The sequence below is a fragment of the Narcine bancroftii genome, chromosome 4 (genome assembly GCF_036971445.1).
Source record: "Narcine bancroftii isolate sNarBan1 chromosome 4, sNarBan1.hap1, whole genome shotgun sequence".
Classification (NCBI taxonomy): domain Eukaryota; kingdom Metazoa; phylum Chordata; class Chondrichthyes; order Torpediniformes; family Narcinidae; genus Narcine; species Narcine bancroftii.
The window spans coordinates 129,180,539-129,202,934 of NC_091472.1; the positions used below are offsets into that span (position 1 = coordinate 129,180,539).

Here is a 22,396-nt window from a genome sequence, read left to right on the forward strand (position 1 = left end):
ATGATTTGTTAAAAATAGGACAGCAGAAAATGTGTGTAAATTTACTGATTTGATTTCCACTGCACAGCATGCAAAGATCTAACAGTGGCAGTAACTCATAATGCAGAGAAAGTCTTCAACAGGCTTGAATGGAATTTCCTCTATACAGTTTTGCAGAAATTTAAATTACCGGGAAAATGTATTAATTGGATCAAGGCACTATATAACAGTCCCATGGCAAAAGTGTTAACTAAGAGATATATTTCAGATTATTTTAAATTGAGTAGGTCAACTAGACAGGGATGTTCATTATCATCTTCCCTTTTTGCTTTAGCTATAGAACCAATGGCAGAATTGATAAGAAAAGACGATGATAAAAGATGAAGAATTTAAAAGTTTTATTTGCAGATGATATTATTGTATATTTAACACATCCCAAAAATTCAATAATTAAGTTGCATACCAAATTGAAAGAATATGGGGTGATATCAGGATATAATATCAATATTGATAAAAATAAAGTGATGCCAATGAACACAGCTGATTATCTTTCTTTTTCTTTGGCTTGGCTTCGCGGACGAAGATTTATGGAGGGGTATGTCCATGTCTGCTGCAGGCTCGTTGGTGACTGACAAGTCCGATGTGGGACAGGCAGACACAGTTGCAGCGGTTGCAGGGGAAAATTTGTTGGTTGGGGTTGGGTGTTGGGTTTTTCCTCCTTTGTCTTTTGTCAGTGAGGTGGGCTCTGTGGTCTTCTTCAAAGGAGGTTGCTGCCCGCCGAACTGTGAGGCGCCAAGATGCACGGTTGGAGGCAATATCAGCCCACTGGCGGTGGTCAATGTGGCAGGCACCAAGAGATTTTTTTAAGCAGTCCTTGTACCTCTTCTTTGGTGCACCTCTGTCTCGGTGGCCAGTGGAGAGCTCGCCATGGAACACGATCTTGGGAAGGCGATGGTCCTCCATTCTGGAGTTGAGACTATACACAATGTAAATGGCAATCTGAGGCCATATGATACTTGGGAATCACAATAGATAATAATTTAAATCATTTGTATGTTATATTTATCAACCATTAATGAAAAAAAAATGAAGATTTAGAGAAATGGAAGGATTTGCCACTAACTCTAATAAGAGTAAACTGGATTACAATGAACATATTTCCATGATTACAATACTTATTCCAAATGTTACAGTTTCCCTTAACCGGAGAATTTTTTCAAAAATTGAATAAATTAATAAGAACATTCTTATGGAAGGTAAGAAACCAAGAATGGCTTTGGATAAGCTAACATGGACATATAAACAAGGGGGATTGCAGTTACCAAATTTTAAAAACTACTATAGGGCAGCTCAATTAAGATTTTTGTCAAACTTTTATCAGGCAAGAGAAAAACTGGTTTGGCTGAAGATAGTTATATAAATTAGAGGAAAGTGTTTCTGAACACTTAACTCTACAAGTAGAATGAGAAACTGGTGCAACATAACAATTGACCAATATTGCATTATATATTAAAAATATAGAGTAAAATGCATCAAGAACAAAAGATGATAAGCTACCAAATACTTTGCTGAAACAAAATCAATTAATTCCTTTTACAATTAATAATATATTTTTCAAGGAATGGTCAAGAAAAGGAATTACAAGAATAAAAGACTGCTTTCTTGGCAATACCTTATTGACATTTTAACAGCTAAAAGATAAATATGGAATATCACATGGTACAATATTTTCATACTATCAACTAAAAATGTATTTAAAAGGGAAGTTGGGAACTAATTTAAGGTTGCCTGAAGTTGGTTGTTTTGAATAATTAATCACAGACACTTTGATAGTTAAAATTTTTTATTACAAATATGTATATTAAATTACAAAACAAAGGATGAGATAATATACAGACACAAACAATGTGGGGAAAAAGATTTAAATATACAGATAAATAGAGAAACATGGATGGAACTATGTGCAGTCACCATGACTAGTACAATAAATATTTAATATCATATGATACAATGTAATTGGCTCCATAGACTATATATCACACCTCAAAAATTAAAAGAATGGAATCCAACACTATCCGATAAATGTTTCCGCTGTGAACAAGGAATTGGTGCAATAGTACATTCATTGTGGACATGTGCAAAAGTAAAAACCTTTTGGGAGGATTTAAATTCAATATTAAATAAAATCACAAAAAATAAAATACCAAAGAACTCAAAGATCTTCTTGTTAATCAATATAAAAGATAAAGAGTTACGAATAAAATTAGATAGATCTCACAAACAATTTATTTTGGTTGCATTTGCGGCAGCAAAAAAATGCATAATGATAACCTGGAAAGTGGAAACCCCTTTGAAAATATAACAGTGGTACATGGAAATGAATAAGTGTATTCCATTAGAAAAGATAACCTATAACTTGAGAGACAATTATGCTCAATTTGAACAAATCTGAGACCAATATATGTTTATTAGAAGCCGCCAATTTCAATCCTCCAACTCTTAATGAGACATTATACTTAAGTAAATAGTGAAACATAATATTTGGTTGACACACTTTCTCTTCTTTTTTTGTTTGTTCTGTTTCTTGTTCCGTTGGGGGGGGGGGGGTGTTGGGAAGAAAATAGAAAATGTCAGTGTGTACATATAAATACTGAACCTGTGTATATATTTTTACTGATCAAGTACATTGGTGTATTAAATTTAAAAAAATTAAAAACAGATACTTGTGTGGAAATGCACCCTGATGTTGTGAATTAAAAGCTAAGATCATATCCACTAGCATCAGAAAAATTGATATGAAAATATAATTAAAAACATGAAATCTTGTAGAACATCAAAGCACACATGAAGGTCTATTCAACTTCACAACAAATATTCAATATGCAGTCAGGTGTAAAGTTATTTTATTGCACAATCCAAGAATTATTGGTATGGTATATGCTTGAAAAAAATGACAACTGCAGCAACATCTGAATTTTCCATCTGACTTCAATGAAATTTGCATATTAGTTAGTGCCTCCAGTGTCAAAGTATTGGATTCAATTTTACAAATTTTGTATATAAATAGAATAATTAAACTTGATTGCATTCTGATGTCTAAGATGAAGCATCTGGAAGGGGTTGGAAGGCATCTAGAATTTTATTATAGAAATGAAAGGGATCTTCTCCATCCAAGAAGTTGACTATTTCTATAATGGAGTTAAATAAGAAAATCTGCAGAAGCTGTGGTCTAGTGCAGTACACAGAGATTCTGGAGAAACTCAGCGTCATGCTGCATCCACAAGAAGTGAAGGCAATCAACATTTTGGGCCTGAGCCCTTTGTTGGGAATGTGATATTCCTGAGGAAGGGCTTGGCCCCCAAATGTTGATCGTCTTTTACTTCCTCTAGATGCTGAGTGATCTGCTGAGTTTTTCTAGCACTTTTGAGTACTGCATTTCTACATTGGGTGCTGCCTGACCCACTGTTCCTCATGCAGCTCATTGTATGCTGAATGAAATAAACTAACATCTCTCAGTGTATGTGGTCTTCCTGTCGAAAGGGTAGAAAAGTATACAGGAGAAAGCAAGCTAGCTGCTTAGTGTCACAATTTTTTTTAATTCGTTCCCTTCTGTGTTCATTTATGCAAGTAAACATTAGGCATTATAAATCAACTCCCACAAATATAATGTTTGCACCAATGAAATTGACTTGTGCCTTAGAAAAAGCAAAGTATTTCTTAACAATTTGAAATGTACTGTGCATTTTTTGTTCTTGTGATTTTCCTGTGCTGAATTTTGTATTGATATAACGTTAAACTTGCGTTATAAGGAATGAGTGAAGCTGCTGAAATGATGCTTTGAATTATGAATTTAACTATTGTTATCTGGTATTGGCATGCTAAAATTCTGTGCAAGAAAATTTTTTTTTTTTTTTTTTTGCAGACACAGATCGAATGATTGAAAATACATTTGCAGTTTTTTACGTGAGGGGACGTTCTTATACTGTACAGAAGCCATCAGAAGTTCATCAAACTTGTGTTGAATTGCAGATGCCAACATTTTCTCTTCTGGGAGTTATCATTGACAGAAATTCATGGTTCTCATGCCATAGTCAGGCATTAATTTATCAAACACAATATACTGACGCTGCAGAACTTCACATTTATGCTGTTCCAGATGACTTTGCAATTATGCAGGTACTATTTAAGCATTATGTTTGAGGATATTATGGCAGTTTTACTCATCGAATTTTGCCTTACGAAAGTAGCTTTTTCCCCTTTTGCAGGCAGTGCATAAGCAGGAATCTGAATCCAAATTAATTAAACATCCTTCACAGATAAAATCACTTTACTTTGGCAGGAAATATTCTCTCATAAGTTCTTCAGAAGTTTATATTGCACCAGATGTAAGTAACAATAGATGCTATTAAAACTGAATTATTTTAAACATTTTATTTTGTGGATATGTTCTATATTGAGCTTCTAAAAGTAAAATGCTAATTTAATGGCAGTTTGATTCATTTTGATATTGGGAGCTCATTGTTGTGTGCCCTTATTAAATGTTTTGTCTTATTGATAATATTACATTTGCCCTTCTTTCAGCTGTTTTAGACTTGAGCGTTTACTTTTTATGATATTTAGAATTCTAAGAAAAATCTAAAATGGAGATTTTGTTATTCGTACAGTGCAATGTTCATTTCCCAGATCAAGACTAAAAAAAATTGACAACAATGCAAGCTGGAAGTGTGTTGACACTCTTTGTGACATTATTACTTGCATCTGAAATAGGTGCAGTCCCATCACATGGATGAAGATAGGCCAGGAGAAGCTTGATATTGGTCATTGTGTAATTTAGTATTCTGGAAAAAAAACCAAAGTTAACAAAAACAGTGTGCAGGAATCCTTGCAGCGGCCACAACTCTTGCAGTGTCAGAAAAAAAAATTGCAGATTGTGGAAAGAATAATCGCTCAGTAAATTCTTATGACATCAGCAAGTTCAGAGAGTTGAAATGACTGAAAGATGGATGAGGAAGTAGAGTTTGAGTTGGCATTACTGGGAAAGATTGTGCCACTTTTTGGCATATTTCTCTTGAATCAGGCTGGAATCTGTATAAAATCTAAAAAATAGCAGACGTGAATCATTTGGCCCTTTTAGCCTTGTTGGGCCCTACCAGTTGCCCCATTAATCACAAGGACAAGTACTGAGGGGAATGATAGGCTTTATTGTACAGAAGACTTGAGCTGGCCCGGATCCAAACTAGGGAAGTGCAGGGAAAGGAGAGGTGGCCCGACCTTTATGGCCTGGGTCCCAGGGGAGGAGTCCAGGTGAGAGTGTCATCAGGGGGCAGGCCAGCCTGAGCCAATTATCACACACAATCCATACCATGACAAGGCTATACTGCCTTTCAGTGCAGTTATGCTGACCATGCCACTTGATGCCTTTTTATGAATCAAAATTAATCTTTCTCTGTGATTTGGCTTGTACAATTTTCTGTGATAGACAATTTCATGGGTTGACCTCTTGAGTGAAGAAAGCTGTCATCCATTCATAAATATCTTGCCCTGCATCCTAAAGATATCTTGTTCTAGATAATCCAGCCAAGATAGCCATCCTCTTTGCATCCACTCTGAAGAGCCCTATCAGAACTTTGTCAGCTTCAATTAAATCAGTCCAGTGAATCTGTTGAGTTTCAGCCTGCCCTCTGCTGGACATCATGATGCCTACGTCATGATGTCACCCTTCCACATATATGTATATATGTGTGTATATATTAAATAACCCTGTGTGTCACTAGCCATGCTAGTCTAATAGAAGTAAAGGATGACAAAGAATCACATCTCAGAGTCTTAATTGTGTGAGTGCATACTCAACAGTGACGACGAGGAACAAAACGAACCTACACATATTCCATGCAAAAACCGTGAGAAAGAAAACAACCGAAGAAAGGTAGAAAACAACTACTTAACAACCCCAACAAATTTCTGGCAAAAGATCAAGGTGAAAGTGCACCAAAATGGCAGTAGGAACATTTGGGGAATTCAGCAAATTAGAAGAAAGTTGGGATAACTACATAGAGCGGTTTAATCTCTACTGCATAGCCCACAATATTGTGGAAGCTCCAGTAAACCACAAACATGCCCTCTTCCTCAGTATAATGGGCAGCAAAACATTCAACCTCCTTAAGACCTTGTTGTCCCCGGAGGATCCAGGGACAAAGACATTCAACGAATTATGCACAGCTCTAAGGAACCATTTAAGCCCCAAACAACCAGTTGTGGCAGAAAGGCAATGATTCTATGAAAGGAGACAAAGACCAGGAGAAACTGTAAGTAAATACCTGGCATCGTTGCGCAAACTGGTGGAGCACTGTCATTTTAAGCAGTTTCTAAATCAGGCACTGCGAGACAGATTAGTGATGGGCTGGCAAATCACCAAGCAAGGCAAAAATTATTAGGAATGGATCAAGAAATTACATTACAGATTGCATACAGAACCGCCTGCAGCTCTGAAATGGCAGATAAAAACTTAAATGTGGGTTAACCAGACCTACTGGTCTGGAGGTCTTCCTCTTCCGTTGTGGGAAATACAACCACTGACCAGAAAACTGTCTTCAAAAATTCTAAATGCAACCATTGAAAAACAGAAGGACAAATCAAAGCTAAATGTCTACTTGTAAAGCACAGATGGCCTGCAAATAAACAGGCAGCTAAAGTCAAAACAATTGCACACAGAGAGAGAGAGAGAGAGAGAGAGAGAGAGAGAGAGAGAGAGAGAGAGAGATGTGACCTTCATTTTCACCTCCTGAGATATTACACATACGAAGAATAAATGGAGGAAACACAGCAACCTTTATTCAGCTAAAAATAAACGGCCACCCCTAGAAGATGGAGTTAGACACAGGGGCAGAGATGTCCCTAGTGCTGTTACATGTAAAGGAATACTTGCAACCATGCCTCTCGGTAAAAACAACTAAAATAACTCTTAGATCTGTTACAGGAGACAGAATCAAAGTGTTTGGAAAATGTATCGTCCAAGTACAATACAAACAGCAGCAACCAAAAACACTCTCTCTCTACTTCGTAGATACCCATGGACCAGCATTTTTCAGAAGAAACTGACTATAACACATACCCCTCGACTGGCTGGAAATCGGTTCAATTCTAAATGTAAACCACACAGACACCTCCCAACCAGAAATCGACCAAATCCTCAACAACCATGCAGTTGTTTTCCAATAAGAATTGGGGAAAATCAAAGGAGTTCAAGGCAAACTGCAATTAAAGATAATGCAGAACCAAAATTCTTCAAAGCTAGAGTAGTCCCATTTGCTATGAAATGAAAAATTGAGGCTGAATTAAACAGACTGAAATATGAAGGCATATTAGAACCAATACAATACAGTAATTGGGCAGCGCCCTTTGTACCCATACGAAAAGCAAAATTCGCAATTGCGGCAATTACAAAATCACCATCAATCCATCATTCAAAATATCTGAACACCCAATGCCCAAGGCAAAAAATTGTTCCAAGCACTAAACAGGGCAAAAATTCACAGAACTAGATTTGTCACAAGCATATCAACAGATGGAATTGGGCAAAAAAATCAAGGGAATATGTAGCAATAAATATACATCTGGGACTATTCACCTATACACGCATGCTTTATGGAATTTCAGTGGCACCTGTGATTTATCAAGCACAATGGACAAATTACTACATGGACTCTGTTTGGTGTTACCTCGATGATATTATCTTCACTGGCCGAAACGACAGTGAACACTTACCAAACCTTGAAAAGGTTTAAACAGGCTAATATATGGTTATGAAAGGACAAATGTATCTTCATGCACTCTCAGTAATATACCTTGGGTTTACAGTCGACAAAGAGGGGGTGCGAATGAATCCAGCAGGAACAGAAGCCGTTCACAAGGCCCCATACCCAACCTACAAATTGAAATTACAGACCTTCCTAGGACTTGTTAATCACTACTGAAAACATATCCCTTATATGTCTACACTATGCAGCCCGCTGAACCATTTACTCAAGAAAGATCAAACATGGTATTGGAACACAGGAACTAAAAACTCAGTCGATCAACTAAAGGAAATACTTATGTCAACAAATAAGGTGCAGATCCACTACGCCCCTAGTAAAGAAGTTACACTAGCCTTGGATGCTTCACCAGTGGGGCTAGGAGCGGTACTATCCCAAATCACAGAAATAGGTGAGCAACCAGTAGTATATGCTTCGCGAACATTAACCACGAGCGAACGTAATTACGCCCAACTAGAAAAAGGATTGTAAAAAAACCTCCAATATCTTTATAGAAAAAAAAATTCACCCTGATCACAGACAACAAGCATCTTAGTTTAATCTTGGGGCCACACAAAGGTATACCAGTATTAGCTGCAGCCAGAATTCAAAGATGGGCCATGCTACTGGTGGTGTACAACTATGATATAAAACATAAGCCAGGAACATTCAACAGTATTGCAGATGCCTTATCACACATGCCACTACTCGAGACAGAACAGAGAGTATTGGTATCATTGCACAGAGTCAGCAAGGTTTTGTGAAGGGGAAATCATGTCTGATGAATCTAATAGAGTTTTTTGAGGATGTAACCAGTAGAGTGGATAGGGGAGAACCAGTGGATGTGGTATATCTGGACTTTAGTAAGGTGTTTGATAAGGTTCCGCACAGAAGACAAGCATATAAATTTAAAGAGCATGGTATAGGAACTATGGTATTAAAGTGGATAGAGAATTGGTTGAGGGACAGGAAGCAGAGTAGGAATAAATGGGTTGTTTTCAGAATGGCAGCCAGTGACTAGTAGGGTACCGCAGGGCTCAGTGCTGGGGTTGCAGTTGTTCATGATATATATCAACGACTTAGATGTGGGAATAGATAGCAGTATCTCGAAATTTGCAGACGATACGAAGTTGGGTGGCAGGGTTAGCTGTGTGGAGGATGCTAGGAGAGTGCAGGGTGATTTGGACAAGTTAGGCGAGTGGGCCAGGACGTGGCAGATGCAGTATATTGTGGATAAATGCAAATTTATCCAGTTTAAAGGTAAGAACAGGAAAGAGGATTATTATTTAAATGGTATCTGTTTAGGAAAGGGGGAGATACAGCGAGAATTGGATGTTGCTGTGCATCAGTCGTTGAAAGTGGGTGTGCAGGTGCAGCAGGTGGTGAGGAGGGCAAATGGTATGTTGGCGTTCATAGCGAGAGGATTTGAGTACTGGAGTAGGGAGATCCTGCTGCAGCTATACAGGGCCTTGATGAGATCACACCTGGAGTACTCCGTGCAGTTTTGGTCGCCTTATCTGAGGAAGAATATCCTTGCCTTGGAGGGGGTGCAGAGAAGGTTCACTAGGCTGATACTGGGGATGGAGGGACTCGCATATGAAGAAAGGTTGGATAGACTAGGCTTGTATTCTCTGGAATTTAGAAGATTGAGGGGGGATCTTATAGAAACATAAAATTCTTAAGGGTTTAGACAGACTAGACACAGGAAGGTTGTTTCCAATGCTGGGAAAAACCAGAACCAGGGGTCATAGTTTAAGGATAAGGGAGAATTTTTTTAGGACTGAGATGAGGAAAAATTTCATCTCTCAGAGAGTGGTAAATTTGTGGAATTCTTTGCCACAGGAAGTAGTTGAGGACGGTTTCTTGTCAATATGTAAGTGTAGGTTAGATTTGGCCCTTGTGGCCAAGGGGATTAGGGAGTATGGGGTGAAGGCAGGAACCGGGTATTGATCAGCCATGATCATAAATGAATGGCGATGTCGGCTTTAAGAGGCAAATGGCCTACTCCTACACCTATTGTTATGTTTCTAACGAGAAGAAATTGTAAAATGGACAGCAGATGCAGTAGCCATCAATCAAGAACAACTTCAACAACTGCCCATTATACCCCAGATCTATGAAGGGCCAACATACCATTTGCCCTCCTCACCGCCTGCTGCACCTGCACACCCACTTTCAACGACTGACCCAAAAAGAGGCAGCATTAAGCAAGATCCTATAATTCACCCTTAATGGGTGGCCCAAATCTGGTCATTCCAGAAGATCTAAAACTTTACCACACACGCCACCATGAACTATCAGTCAAAGAAGGATGTTTACTATGGGATACCTGTACAATTATTCCAGCCAAATGGAAAACTACCATGTTATCAGAACCACAACCATCCGGGAATGGTACGAATGAAGACATTAGCTCAGATGCATGTCTGGTGGCCCTTCATAGATAGAGACATTGAAACAACAGTAAGAGAATGCAAAGTATATCAGTCAATGCAGCCAAAAATGCCACAAGCTGAAGCTAATGGCCATCCCAACCCTGGCATCGGATTCATGTAGTCTTCACTGGACCATTCATGGGTGAGACTTTCCTAATAGCTCTGGACAGATACTCCAAATGGCCAGTAGTTTCACAGCTGAAAAACACCAAAGCAGATTTCACGATTGACTCTCTACAAGATACCTTTTCCACTTATGGATTCCTTCATGAATTAATTAGGGACAATGGGCCTCAATTAACATCAGATTATTTTTAACAATTTATGCACGACAACAATATCAGACATATTTTGTCCGCACCCTATCACCCAAGTACTAATGGGGTGGCAGAACGTATTGTACAAACATTCAAAAAAGGAATGAAAACCATGAAAATTCTCAATGCCTCCTGGACACACAAAATCACAGATTTCCTGTTGGGATACAGAATCACTCCACATTCTACCACAAAACACACCCCAGCAGAACTAATGTTTGGCCACAACCTGCGGACCAGGCTGTCCACAGTTCATCCAGATCTGGGTCTCCGATTGCAAAAACAAAAAAAAACAGCATTGCCACAGGCCTCTCACCTAGAACATTGGAAGTGGGCAAGAGAGTTCTGGTACAAGATGGCAGCAATGAGAACAAATCATGTGCTGGATGGTGTGAATCTTTGATGATTGCTGCTGCTCCCCAACAGCAGTGTTCCCTGTAGATTTACTCAATAGGGTTTTGCCTGTTATGTCTGGGCTATGTCCACTTATTTTTGGAGGGAAATTGGTGTCCCCATTCCAGACCATAATGCAGCCAATCAGCACACTTTCCACCACACCTCTGTAGAAAAATGCCAGGGTTTCTGCTGTCATTACTGAACCTCCACAAACTCCTGAGGAAGTAGAGATGCTGACATGCTTTCTTCACTATGTCATTGGCGTGTTAGGTCCAGGAAAGATCCTCTGAGATAGAGACTCCCAAGAATAATTAGCACAATGCTATTGCAGCACCAGCAGCTGGGACCAGGGTTTGAATCTGGCATTCTCTGTGAGGAGTTTGCATGTTCTACCTGTGTCCTGTGTGGGTTTCCTCCAGGTTCTTTGGTTTCCTCTCATCTTTTAAAAATGTACTGAGATTGTTGGTTAATTGTTATATTTGGGTGGCAAGAGCTTGTGGGGAAAAAGGGTCTGTTATTTAATAATTTAATAATTATTAAATATGAGTGATTTGAATCTAGTGCAGTGATACACTATCAATTGCACTAAAAGGCTGGAGTTGTAGAACAACAGGCTTTTATTACATAAGACTGGACACATGCTTCTGTTGAGGCCCGATTCCAGGACTTGTACTGAGGGAGGGACTCAGGCGTAAAAATATTTATTAGGGGATTCCAGGGGGAGGAGTTAGAGGAAAGGCGGGCTAGCCATTGTGATGCAGTGCCAGTGACATAGTAATAGCGGTGTATCACCACATGCAGGAATGTGGTATTGGCAGTAGGTGTGACGGGCCCAGAGGACCCCAAAACCCAGCAGCAATAGAAATTCACCAAGACAAATTGTTACTTAAACAAAAGTTGCTTTTAATTATCTTTAAACATGAAAACAGAATCAAACTCTAACTTAATTTAACTTAACTCCTTTCTAATTCCAAGTGCAAGTGTATGTAATGTGTCATAGTTCAGAAAAGTTCTTTGATTTACAGTCCAATCTCACTTCTCACTCCTCCAAGTTCACTGGTATTAGACAATTCTTATACTGTGCACAGAATTTAACATGAATCTTCACCAAGCTTTGGTGCTTGAAAGGTAAATAGTTACCGCTCAGGAAGGTTGTTGTTGGTTTTCAGAGAGACACTTGTTGCTTGTTGGATACACACAACTGATTTCTTCTGATCAGCCACTTCAGTGTCTTGCTGAAGAAACTTGCTCCATCAGGGCTTTCCAAATGACAACCTATTTTTCTGTAGGTCACCACAGATTTCCTTTTCTGTTTCCCTATCTCAGGTGAAACATTATACATTAAGCCATCTCCTCTTGTATGGACTTTGACCAGGTTGAACTAAGAAATCACAACCCTCTTTCAAAATGGATATTTTCCACAAGCTTGCTAGTTTGTCATGTTCCAGTCCCAGCTGCTGCTACTGAACTGAAGAACTGTAGAACTGAATTCTCTCTCTCAAAACAATAATCCATTACTCTTTCTTTCTTTGGCTTGGCTTCGTGGACGAAGATTTATGGAGCACATCCAATTAACTCCTTCTTGTGAAGTCTCTTTCGGCATTCTTCAAAGTTTTTGCAAAGGCACTCAGACCCCGGACTCCCTGGCTTGAGCAGAGCTCTGGCACCTTAAGTGAGATCTGTGTTTGTTTGTGACCAACACTAAAAAAGCACCCCACAATTTATTTTCTTTAAAGCATATCTATATACAATAAAAATATAACATAATCCATCACAGTGGATTTACATTTAGAGTTTACCCAAGTTATACAAATAATTTATGATTGAAGATGTCTATTTCCTCCCATGAAACTGCATTCATTTGTTTCCTATTTCTGCAAATTATGCTATTTTTTTTTCTTTGTGATATTTAGCATTTGTGTTTTCATTTTATTTGTACTTCGAATGCTTTTGATTCAGTCTATTTCTGCAAATTATGCAGATTTTTTTTCCTTGTGGTATTTAACATTCATATATTTGCATTTTGCTTGTACTTTGTATGCTTTTGATTCAATCAGTTTTTAAAATGATATACTGTGGTAGAAGCAAGTAACATTTATATCTATTGCAGGAAATGAAATTCTGCTACACTGATATGGAATCAAAGCAGCCATTCTATAAAGTGGTTATTTCAGAAGAAGTGAGTTCTTTTGAATTGAAACTCACCAAGAGAAAAAAGAATGTTCCTTTATGGCAAATCTTGTTGAGATTTCGTAAGTATTCACATATTAGAAAATGTATTTTTAAAATCTTATTGGTCAACTGAACATTGGTTGTATCGGACAGTTTTGTTGTAGAAGTGTAATGTTCCATGGCTTTCTGGTCTCTTAACTATTTTCTCTTTTGTCTTTTTTCTGTACACACATATACTTGTTGTTGAAGATAGTTGGTGAGGGAGTGGATTGGATACCAGTGGTTAAAAAATAAGAGGACAGGGTCAAGGCAAAGAACTGAGGTTGGGATTTAGAGGAAACAAGTCTACCTGTGAAAGCTGGAGAAGGGAATTTGAAAATTTTGGAGAGAGCTTATTGAATTGTTTATTGTCATGTGTATAAAGATACAGTGAAAAGCTTTGTTTTACCTTTAAATATCATCGAGAGTGGGACTGAATGAAAGGAGGAGTCTTTAAAAAGAAGTGGGAGAGATAGGTGCTTGTTAAAATCTCTCCATTGGCTAATTAGCTATAGCCAATAAAGGAAGGGGAGCTCAAGTGGAAATGGCCATTATGTGTGGCCCAGTGTATGAGTGGGAATTTGAGGTTTCGGTTTGAGAAGCTTAGCATGGCACAACTTTATTTATTAATTTGAATCTCACCACCCGAAGAGTTGTGTCCCTCAAATTATTAAGGCATGCATGTGAAGGACAGCAAACATTAATCCACATTAGAAGAGTATTATAAAAATTGGCTTGTTCAGTTGCACCTATCTCATTAAAGACAATTTCCTGTGTCATCGACAAAAGTGTGTTCTGTCGGAGATAAACTGCTCTTGTTATAGCCAGTAATTTTGGAGTCAAGTACAAAATATGCTTAAGTTAAATATGTTTATGTCAAATGATAAAATTAATCCATATATATAGCATTACTGATGGTACTGCATTGGGTAATATTCCATTGCCATGTGCTTAACACTAGATCATAGATATTGAAATATAGCTCACAACCAGCAATAGCATTTTTACTGAAAGAAATAATGTTTTTGTCTTGCAGAAAATGGTAAAGTTTTATGCCAAGAGGACTCAGGTAATATGGTTAAGTGCATCAGTAGCAGCAGTTCCATATTTTCAATAACCTAAACAAATAAAACATTTTGTAAAACTTAAAACAGTGGAGTAATTTAACTGGGATGATTACTTCTTCATTCCTAAGAATTTGTTTATATTGAAGACTCGTAGTTGCCATTTATACTGAGTCCGAAATTCCAAACAAATATGTCCCACATTCGTAGCAATGCAAGATGATATTCATTTGCAAATGTCTTTGAGCCAGACCTTTATGAATCAACTTATTTCCATATTTACTGAAAATATTATTGCAGTAAATCCTCTGAAAGAGATGATTGGAAACCAGAAGGCAGTCAAAAAGCATTTGTGGCTAATGATTTTAAAATCAAACTGGAAGTATTAGCAGGAATCAGCAAAGAAGTGAGCTTGGTGGGTGTACAATTAATAATCTTAAATTCTTGACTTGTACATGGTATTGTGGCATTGTTCACAAAAGTAAAATGAAGGAGAAGCTAGCAGAGAATAGACAAAGACATGGATATTATAATGTCAACGGTTTGAGAAATTTTTGATACATTATAGAATTAGAGATGATTTTAATCAAAGGGCTTTCATCTTAATTGGAGACAGCTGATGGAATCCTCACTTGTAGGAACACAACAGGTTCTTTGACTTGATTGAGGCAGACTTTTAACTGTTCATGGATGTCAAGCATACCAGGATCTTTCACCATCTGGAAGTAGAAAATGCACAAATAACCTTCACATGTACTCTGGATCCTACAGAATGATCTTAGAGCACTTACCTTGTTGACTGATAATTGCATACATACATAGTGATCTGTAAAACCATTTCTGATTAGTAAGAAATTTATTGATATTAGATAGCAAGAACATGCATGTTGCATAAGAGAATTGGAGAGTATGTCCTATCTTTCCAGTAGAGCCTGAGAAGGTTTCCCATCGGTTAACAGTTGATTAACAACTTGTAGTTACTGGAAGAGAAGAATCCTCATAGATTCATACAATCATACAGGTTCTAGAGAAAGTCCCAAACAATAAGCAGTAACTGAGGAATTTTTGAATCAACAACTCTGACTTGCAGCAATGTAGGAAAGTTTTAACTTTGTTCTATATTTTAGTGTCATGAGTAGCACCACATTGAATTCTGTAGCAGATTTGAAGAAATAATACCTCTCTGTAAGCAGAACTGAGAGTTAGACTGCGGAATAAAACAGACAGTATCCAAAATATTGTATTTAAAATCTTGAGAAATGTATTAATTGTTTTATACAGAGCTTGAAAGATCTGATGCTTGTGTTCAGTCAGCTTATTGGTTAGTATATAAATAGATCATTGGTCAATTGGGATGAAACAAGCTGGGGTTGTCAGCAGCATATGCTAGGCTTCTGTCTGGTCAGCAGCATATGCTAGGCTTCTGTCTGGTCTTTCTTTCATGGTATCATACCAGAGGCATGTAAAGGATTATGTATGGGAGCCTTCAAACATGATATTAACTTGAGAAGAACAATCAGCAGAACATTCTTGCTGATGACATTGAATGAGAATGGAACCACTCAGTAATGGAACATGAGCCGTAAGCCAAATTTCACATCTTGGAAAAATCACTAAAAGTGGAGAGACTGCTTTAGTTACCCAGAGGAGCTTGAAATTTAAAAAGAGTTGATTGATTGAGTATAGTGTTTGCACAAAAAATTCTCTAATCCAGGTATTTTTGTAGCAGGCTTCAGCTTTAATATATATCCTAATGAGTGGCACCTAATTTGCAGAAATTGGACCTATGTATAAAATACATTTTCCCATGGAATCTATTCTGCAGGTGTGGATGTTTCCACCTGTTTCAAACAGGTGTCAATCATACTGGTGCACAAGAAGAGCATAGTAACCTGCCTTAATGCCTTTCGACTTGTAGCATTACATCAACAGTGATGAAGTGTTTTGAAAGTCTGTTGTTGAAATGTATCAGCTCCTGTCTGAGTGGCGATATGGATCTGTTCCAATTTGTCTATTGTAGCAACAGGTCTATGGCAGTTGCTATCTCACTGGCTCTGCAGAAAGCCCTGGACAGCAGCAATACAGTCATCAGGCTGCTCTTTATAGGCTATAGTTCAGCATTTAACACCATCATCCCCTCAAAACTGATCAGCAAACTCCAAGATCTGGGACTCAACTCCCCACTGTGTAATTGGATCCTGGATTTCCTCTCCTCCAGATCACAATCTGTGAGGATTGTTAAGAACATCTCTTCCACAATCTCCATCAGTACCAGAGCATCACAAGGCTATGTTCTGATTTCATTTTATTCAATTTTTGTGGTGTTAAATATAACTGATGTAGAAAATTATACTGAACTAATCTATATCTTACATTAATAATGTCATACTGTCTTGAAAGAGATCTAACCATCTTTGCTAATCAATTATAATATTTAAGTCCAACTCCCATTTATATCTAGATTTATGCACTCCTTGTTTGATAGTTCCTTTTTGCAGCAAAAGCTATATTGCAGAAGTAAATTTCTTAATATTTCCTCTCCTAATGAGAGTTTCCACCTCACTACAAATGGGTAGCTCTCAATTTTAAAAATAACAGAACAAAGTATTATTAGGTATTCCATATTTATTCCTCAGTTGTTCAAAGGACCTAATTGACCTTGTTCATAACAATCTTCAATATTTTTAATACCCTTACTAAACCAAATGATTAAAAATCAGTTATCCTTTGAAAAAGGTTTAAGTTGCTTTGGAATTAAATGTATTTTAGGCAATTATATTTCCTTTTATTACAATTTTGTCATTTATCTTTTTCAAAACAATAATCAAGTGTTTCAGCAATTGTGTCTCTTTAACCCCCAGTTAATAATTTTGAATCCCATTTGTTTATAAATTCCACTGCTAATCTCTATCCTATTTTATCTAACTCTATTTTAACCCATGCCAGCTTTTCTACTCCTTCAAAGAGAGAGGATTAAAATTATAAATAAAATATTTTTAAAAAGAGAGGTAAGTAATCTCTTTTGAGTCGCTTGGTAATAATTTTTTTAAGTTAGAAAGCTGTAGGCCCCCAAAATCATATTTCCACATTAATCTTTCTATAGAGACTCTTGAAATTTTACCTTTCCAAAGACATTTCCTTACGTTAATTTAATTATTGAAAAAGCTTTTGTGGCAGTAGTATAGGTAAAAAGAGATATTGAATTCTTGGGAATATATTCATCTTTATACAGTTAACCTTTCCTATTGATGCTCTAGGTAAAGTCATCCATTTTTAAAAATCATCTTTTTAGAGTAATGACAAATAATTCAGTTTATATACATTTTTAAAATTATTGTCTGTATGAATCCCTAAATATTTAACCATCTTTTGGGCATTTAAATTGAATATTTTAAAGATATTTTATTTTTGATTTTCACAGACTTGTATAATTTCAAACATACAATGTAATCTTTTCCAACACCAGTATAACATCAGAATCTATTTTTTTTATCCCCCTCCCCACCCCCTCCCCTTTGCCCTCATACAACTAAGAATAAAGTTATATAAATTATATAGATATGAAATGCCCAAATACTGGTGGGGTCAACAACCCCTACAGAAACCTAGGAAAAAGTCTAGGAGAGGGAGGAAAAAAACACAAAACATCCAAGGTAACTGAATAATCAAAGATAAGGAATAAAAAGAAAAAATGACAAACAGAGCACATCACCTTCACCATGTCACATATCATTGATCCAAATCATTTCTCTGTTGGGAAAGATTGTTTCATTGCCCTTATTTCGAAGGGGGATAGTCGTATCTGCAGACCCATATACTGGAGATAAGATTGCCACACTATAATGAATGTGTCATATTTCCTCATTAAACTGTATGTAGTTTTCTCCTGGGGAATGCAACTCTGCATTTCCATGTTGTGTAATATTTAATTGGGAGACAGACTTCCATGTGATTGCTATACATTTCCTGGCTACCACCTTCTCAAACTGAATTTGATATTTGGGCAGTCTAAAACATAATGTACCCCAGAAGGTGCAATTCCGGATCTTGTGAAAAATCCACCTTTGTAATTTTTTTCAGATTGTCTCCCAGGTCCTCCCAGAAGGATCTCACCTTTGTGCACAGCCAGGTTGAATGGATAAAAGTTTCAATCCCTGCACCACACCAAAAGCACGTTTCTGAGATTTCTGATTTAGAGTTATGTAGTTTTTGAGGTGTGAGGTACAGTTTTTTAAAATACTTTATTTAAAATTTTAAGACCTATTACATTCAAATATGATCATTCATATACAAAAAAAAATAACATGGTATATACCATATCCCCCCCCCGCCCTTCCCATTTCCTCCCATCCACCCCAATATCCATCCCTCCAATCCATCCCTCTCCCTACTACCCCCAAACCCCAAAGATAGAAGAAAGAAAGGAGATATACCCATCAATAACATAATTGCCACAGAATAGGGTAACATGACCACAATGTGCCAAAGAAAGTTCAAAACTTTAAACCCATATAATCCAAATAAGGGCTCCACATTTTTCAATTAAAAAAAAATAATTATCATGTAAATTATACATTATCTTTTCCAATGGAATACATGATCTCAATTCCATATGCCATTGTTGCAAACTTTAATCAATCTCATTTTTCCATGTAATTGCTATACATTTTCTTGATACAGCCAAGGCTAATCTCAAAAATGCAATTTGATACCTACTTAATCATTTTCAAACCCAACATTTTAACATTACCTATTTAATCTTAAAAATTTTCTCTCAAATTCCTTAAGTCATGTCCATAAAGGTTTAATAGTATCACAAGACCAAATAGAATTTAAAAAAAAGAACCAACTTTTTTATGACACCTAAAACATAAATCTGAAAAAATTAAATTATATCTCTTTAATTTTTCAGGAGTTAAATATAACTGATGTATAAAATTATAATGACATTGACAATCTTAGTCATACTACTTTTACATAAATTTATCCAATTTTCCTGTCAATTACTACCCAAATGTTTTCCCCCTTTAATCTAGATTTATGCAAATCTATCTTGGACATTTTATTCTATAATAATGAATACATTTCAGATACAAATTTTTTTCTTCCCATCTTCCATAAGTAGAATTTCAAATTTTGACTGCCATGGCAACTTTAAAGCATCTCCAAAATTATCCAATAATAAAGCTCTTACTTGATAATAACAAAAAAAAGTACTTTGTGGAATTTCATATTTCTTTCATTCTTTGAAAATAAATAAAATGACCAGCTTTATGGCAATCTTGTACAGTCTTAATTCCTTTCTGATCCAATATTTTCAAAAGTTGATTATTAAGAGTAAAAGGAAAGTGTACTCTGATACAAAGATGTCTTACCTGAAATTTTTCCGTGTTCCTATTTCCTCATTTATCATACTCCATAATTCAAAATAAGTGAAATACATTGCTCCATCATCTTCTCGCTAATTTTAGTTAACTCAATTTTAGCCCATACTAATGAATTTTCCAAATCAAACATTCTATTAATAAATTTCATTTGTGCTGCTTTATAATAATTTTTAAAATTCAGTAATTACAAACCTTGCAGACCATACCTTGAAGTTAATTTTTGTAAAGATACAATTTTATCTTTCCACAAAAATTTCCTAACAATAAAACTTTACAAGGAATAGATTTTAAAAGATATTGTAATCTAGGAAAAATATTCATCTTGATACAATTAGCTCTACCTATTAATGTTATAGGTAAATCCATCTATTTGATGCAGGAAATTGTATTGCACCAACCTGTAGCTGGCATTAATAACAGTTGTCAAGCCATCCAGACACAGATCTGACCAGCACCGCTTATGGATTGTTGTGCGCAAGTCCATCTCCCACCTTTCCCTTAACCTGTGTCAGCCCAGTTTCAGGCTCTTACTTTGGAATAAAAATACATCATAGTAATAAACTTGTGCACATTCCCCCTTTGAATTAGAATTTCTATGTCACTGCACATGGGCATGGTCATAGATGGTCCCAATATTTCCCTCAAAAAAGATCTTAGTTGCAGATAGCAGAAGAATATTAGATAAATCATTTTTATTCCTCAATTGCTCAAATGACATGAGCTGCCCTTGCTTGTAACATTCCTCAATACACCTGACCCCTTTCTGGCACCAGGTGTCCAGGATCTTATTGTCCAGAATCATGGGTCAAGGGTGTTTTTGGAGATATCCCCACCTTCAATCCAATACATTGATTTATTCTTAGTCATATCAAAAGTGCATCCTTAGTACATGTGTTTTCTTTGAAATTAATTTAGTGTCTCATTTATATATATAAACTTGCCTGCCATTGTTTCACCAACTGCATGCAGTCCAATTTGTGCCCAGGAAGAAGGGGGGTCCCTTCCTCAAAGAGTGAGGTGATAAATCTCACCTGGGCCATCCAGTAATATTTTTTGAAATCTGGCAGTTTTAAACTCCCCAGTTTATAATCCCAAGTCAATTTTTCCATGGAGATTCCAGTCACTTTACATTCCATAGGAACTTTCTTACACATCCGCTGAGTCCCTTAAAGAAATCCTGGGGCAACGGAATGGATAACAACTGAAATAGATATTGTAGCCCTGACATCACCTTCATTTTGACACTGTTAACTCTGCCCACCAACGATATGGCAGAGTTCTCCATCTACCGAGGTTATCCTCAATCTTTCAGAACAAAGGGAAATAATTAAATTTGTACAAGTTGCGTAAATCCTTGTCTATTTGTACCCCCCAGATATCTAATGACTTCTTGTGGCCATTTGAATTTACTTCCCTGTTGACATTGTTGAAAATCCCCCTTTGCCAGAGGCACGATCTCACTCTTGGCGAGATTTACCTTGTACCCCAAGACATTCCCCTAATCCTCCAGTGTGGTTCCCCCTGGGTCCATCAAATACACTAACATATCCTCAGCAAATAAGTTTATTTTGTGTTCCACCTGGCCCACCTTGAACCCCTTTGTCTGGACCCCACCGAATAGGCTCAACCAGTGGCTCAATGGCCAATATGAACAGCGCTGGGGACAATAACAGCCCTGCCAACTGGTCCTACTCAATAGAAAATCTGACCTTCTGTAATAGCTTTAGCTTGGGGTTTATAATAGTGTCCTGAGCCATTAATAAATGTTTGTTGCAGTCCATATTTCTACAGTACCTTGAACAATAAAAGACCCACTCCAGTCTGTCAATGGCCTTCTCTTCATCCAGAGCAATGGCCACTCCTGGATCCACCCCTGACTGTCCCATATATATTAAGCCATCTAGCTATGTTGTTTATCGATTGCCTCCTTACTAGAAATCCAGCTTGATCTGGATTAGTTAATGTTGTCAAATATACCACCAGCCTATTGGCCAATGCTTTTGCTACAATTTTATAGTCTGTATTCAATAATGAGATGGGCCTATAAGAGGAGGGACTCGATGGGTCCCTGTCCTTTTTAGGGATCACCGTAATGATTACTGTTGAGAAGGACTCCAGGAGGGTATGCATCTCTGCTGCCTGATCCACCATCTTCATAAAGAGGGACATTAAGAGATCCTTGAACTCGTTATAAAATTCCATGGGGAAACCTTCCTCCCCTGATGATTTGTAAGCCTGCAATGAGCCCAATGTCGTTTCAATCTCTCAAGAGAAGGGGGAATTCAACCCCTCTCAATCCTCCTGATTCAAATTCAATGACAGCAAGTAATCACCTATTTTAGTAGGATCCCCTCCTGACTGATTTATACAGCTCTTTGTAGAACTTTCCAAATGTTTTGTTTATTTCCTTTGGTTTATGTGAGATCTTGCCTTCTCCCATTTGAATTGCATTGATTGTTCTTGCGACCTTTTCTGCCCTCAACTGCCAAGACAAGATGTTATGGATCCTCTCCCCCAGCTCTTAACACTGCTTTCTAGATCTTAAGATAAACTTTTTGGTCTTGTATATTTCTAGTGTATTTGAGCTTTTTATTAATTCAATTCCTGTATTTTTCTTATGAACCTGCTCTTTGATAGTCTTTTTCCAATTGGCTATTTCCTGCTCCAAATTGTTGATCTCCTTCATGTGCCTTTTTTAATACCTTTCGTATATCCAATGATTAAATATGTCCTGTATTAGGAAATTATCATCAGTAGTGGGACAGCTCATCTCACAGAACAATATCTCTGAGCTCTAACAAAGCTACAGAATTC

General features: G+C 37.0%; 1 protein-coding gene across 1 annotated transcript in view; it reads left to right on the forward strand.

Annotated features, from left to right (window-relative positions):
• Positions 1–22,396, forward strand: part of LOC138762391 (uncharacterized) — a 307,807-nt gene that overhangs the window by 55,440 nt on the left and 229,971 nt on the right. The window contains exons 9-12 of the mRNA XM_069936157.1: positions 3,902–4,155; positions 4,245–4,364; positions 13,031–13,172; positions 14,168–14,200. Of these exons, the coding sequence (XP_069792258.1) occupies positions 3,902–4,155; positions 4,245–4,364; positions 13,031–13,172; positions 14,168–14,200 (549 nt within the window). The remainder of the gene's footprint in view (positions 1–3,901; positions 4,156–4,244; positions 4,365–13,030; positions 13,173–14,167; positions 14,201–22,396) is intronic.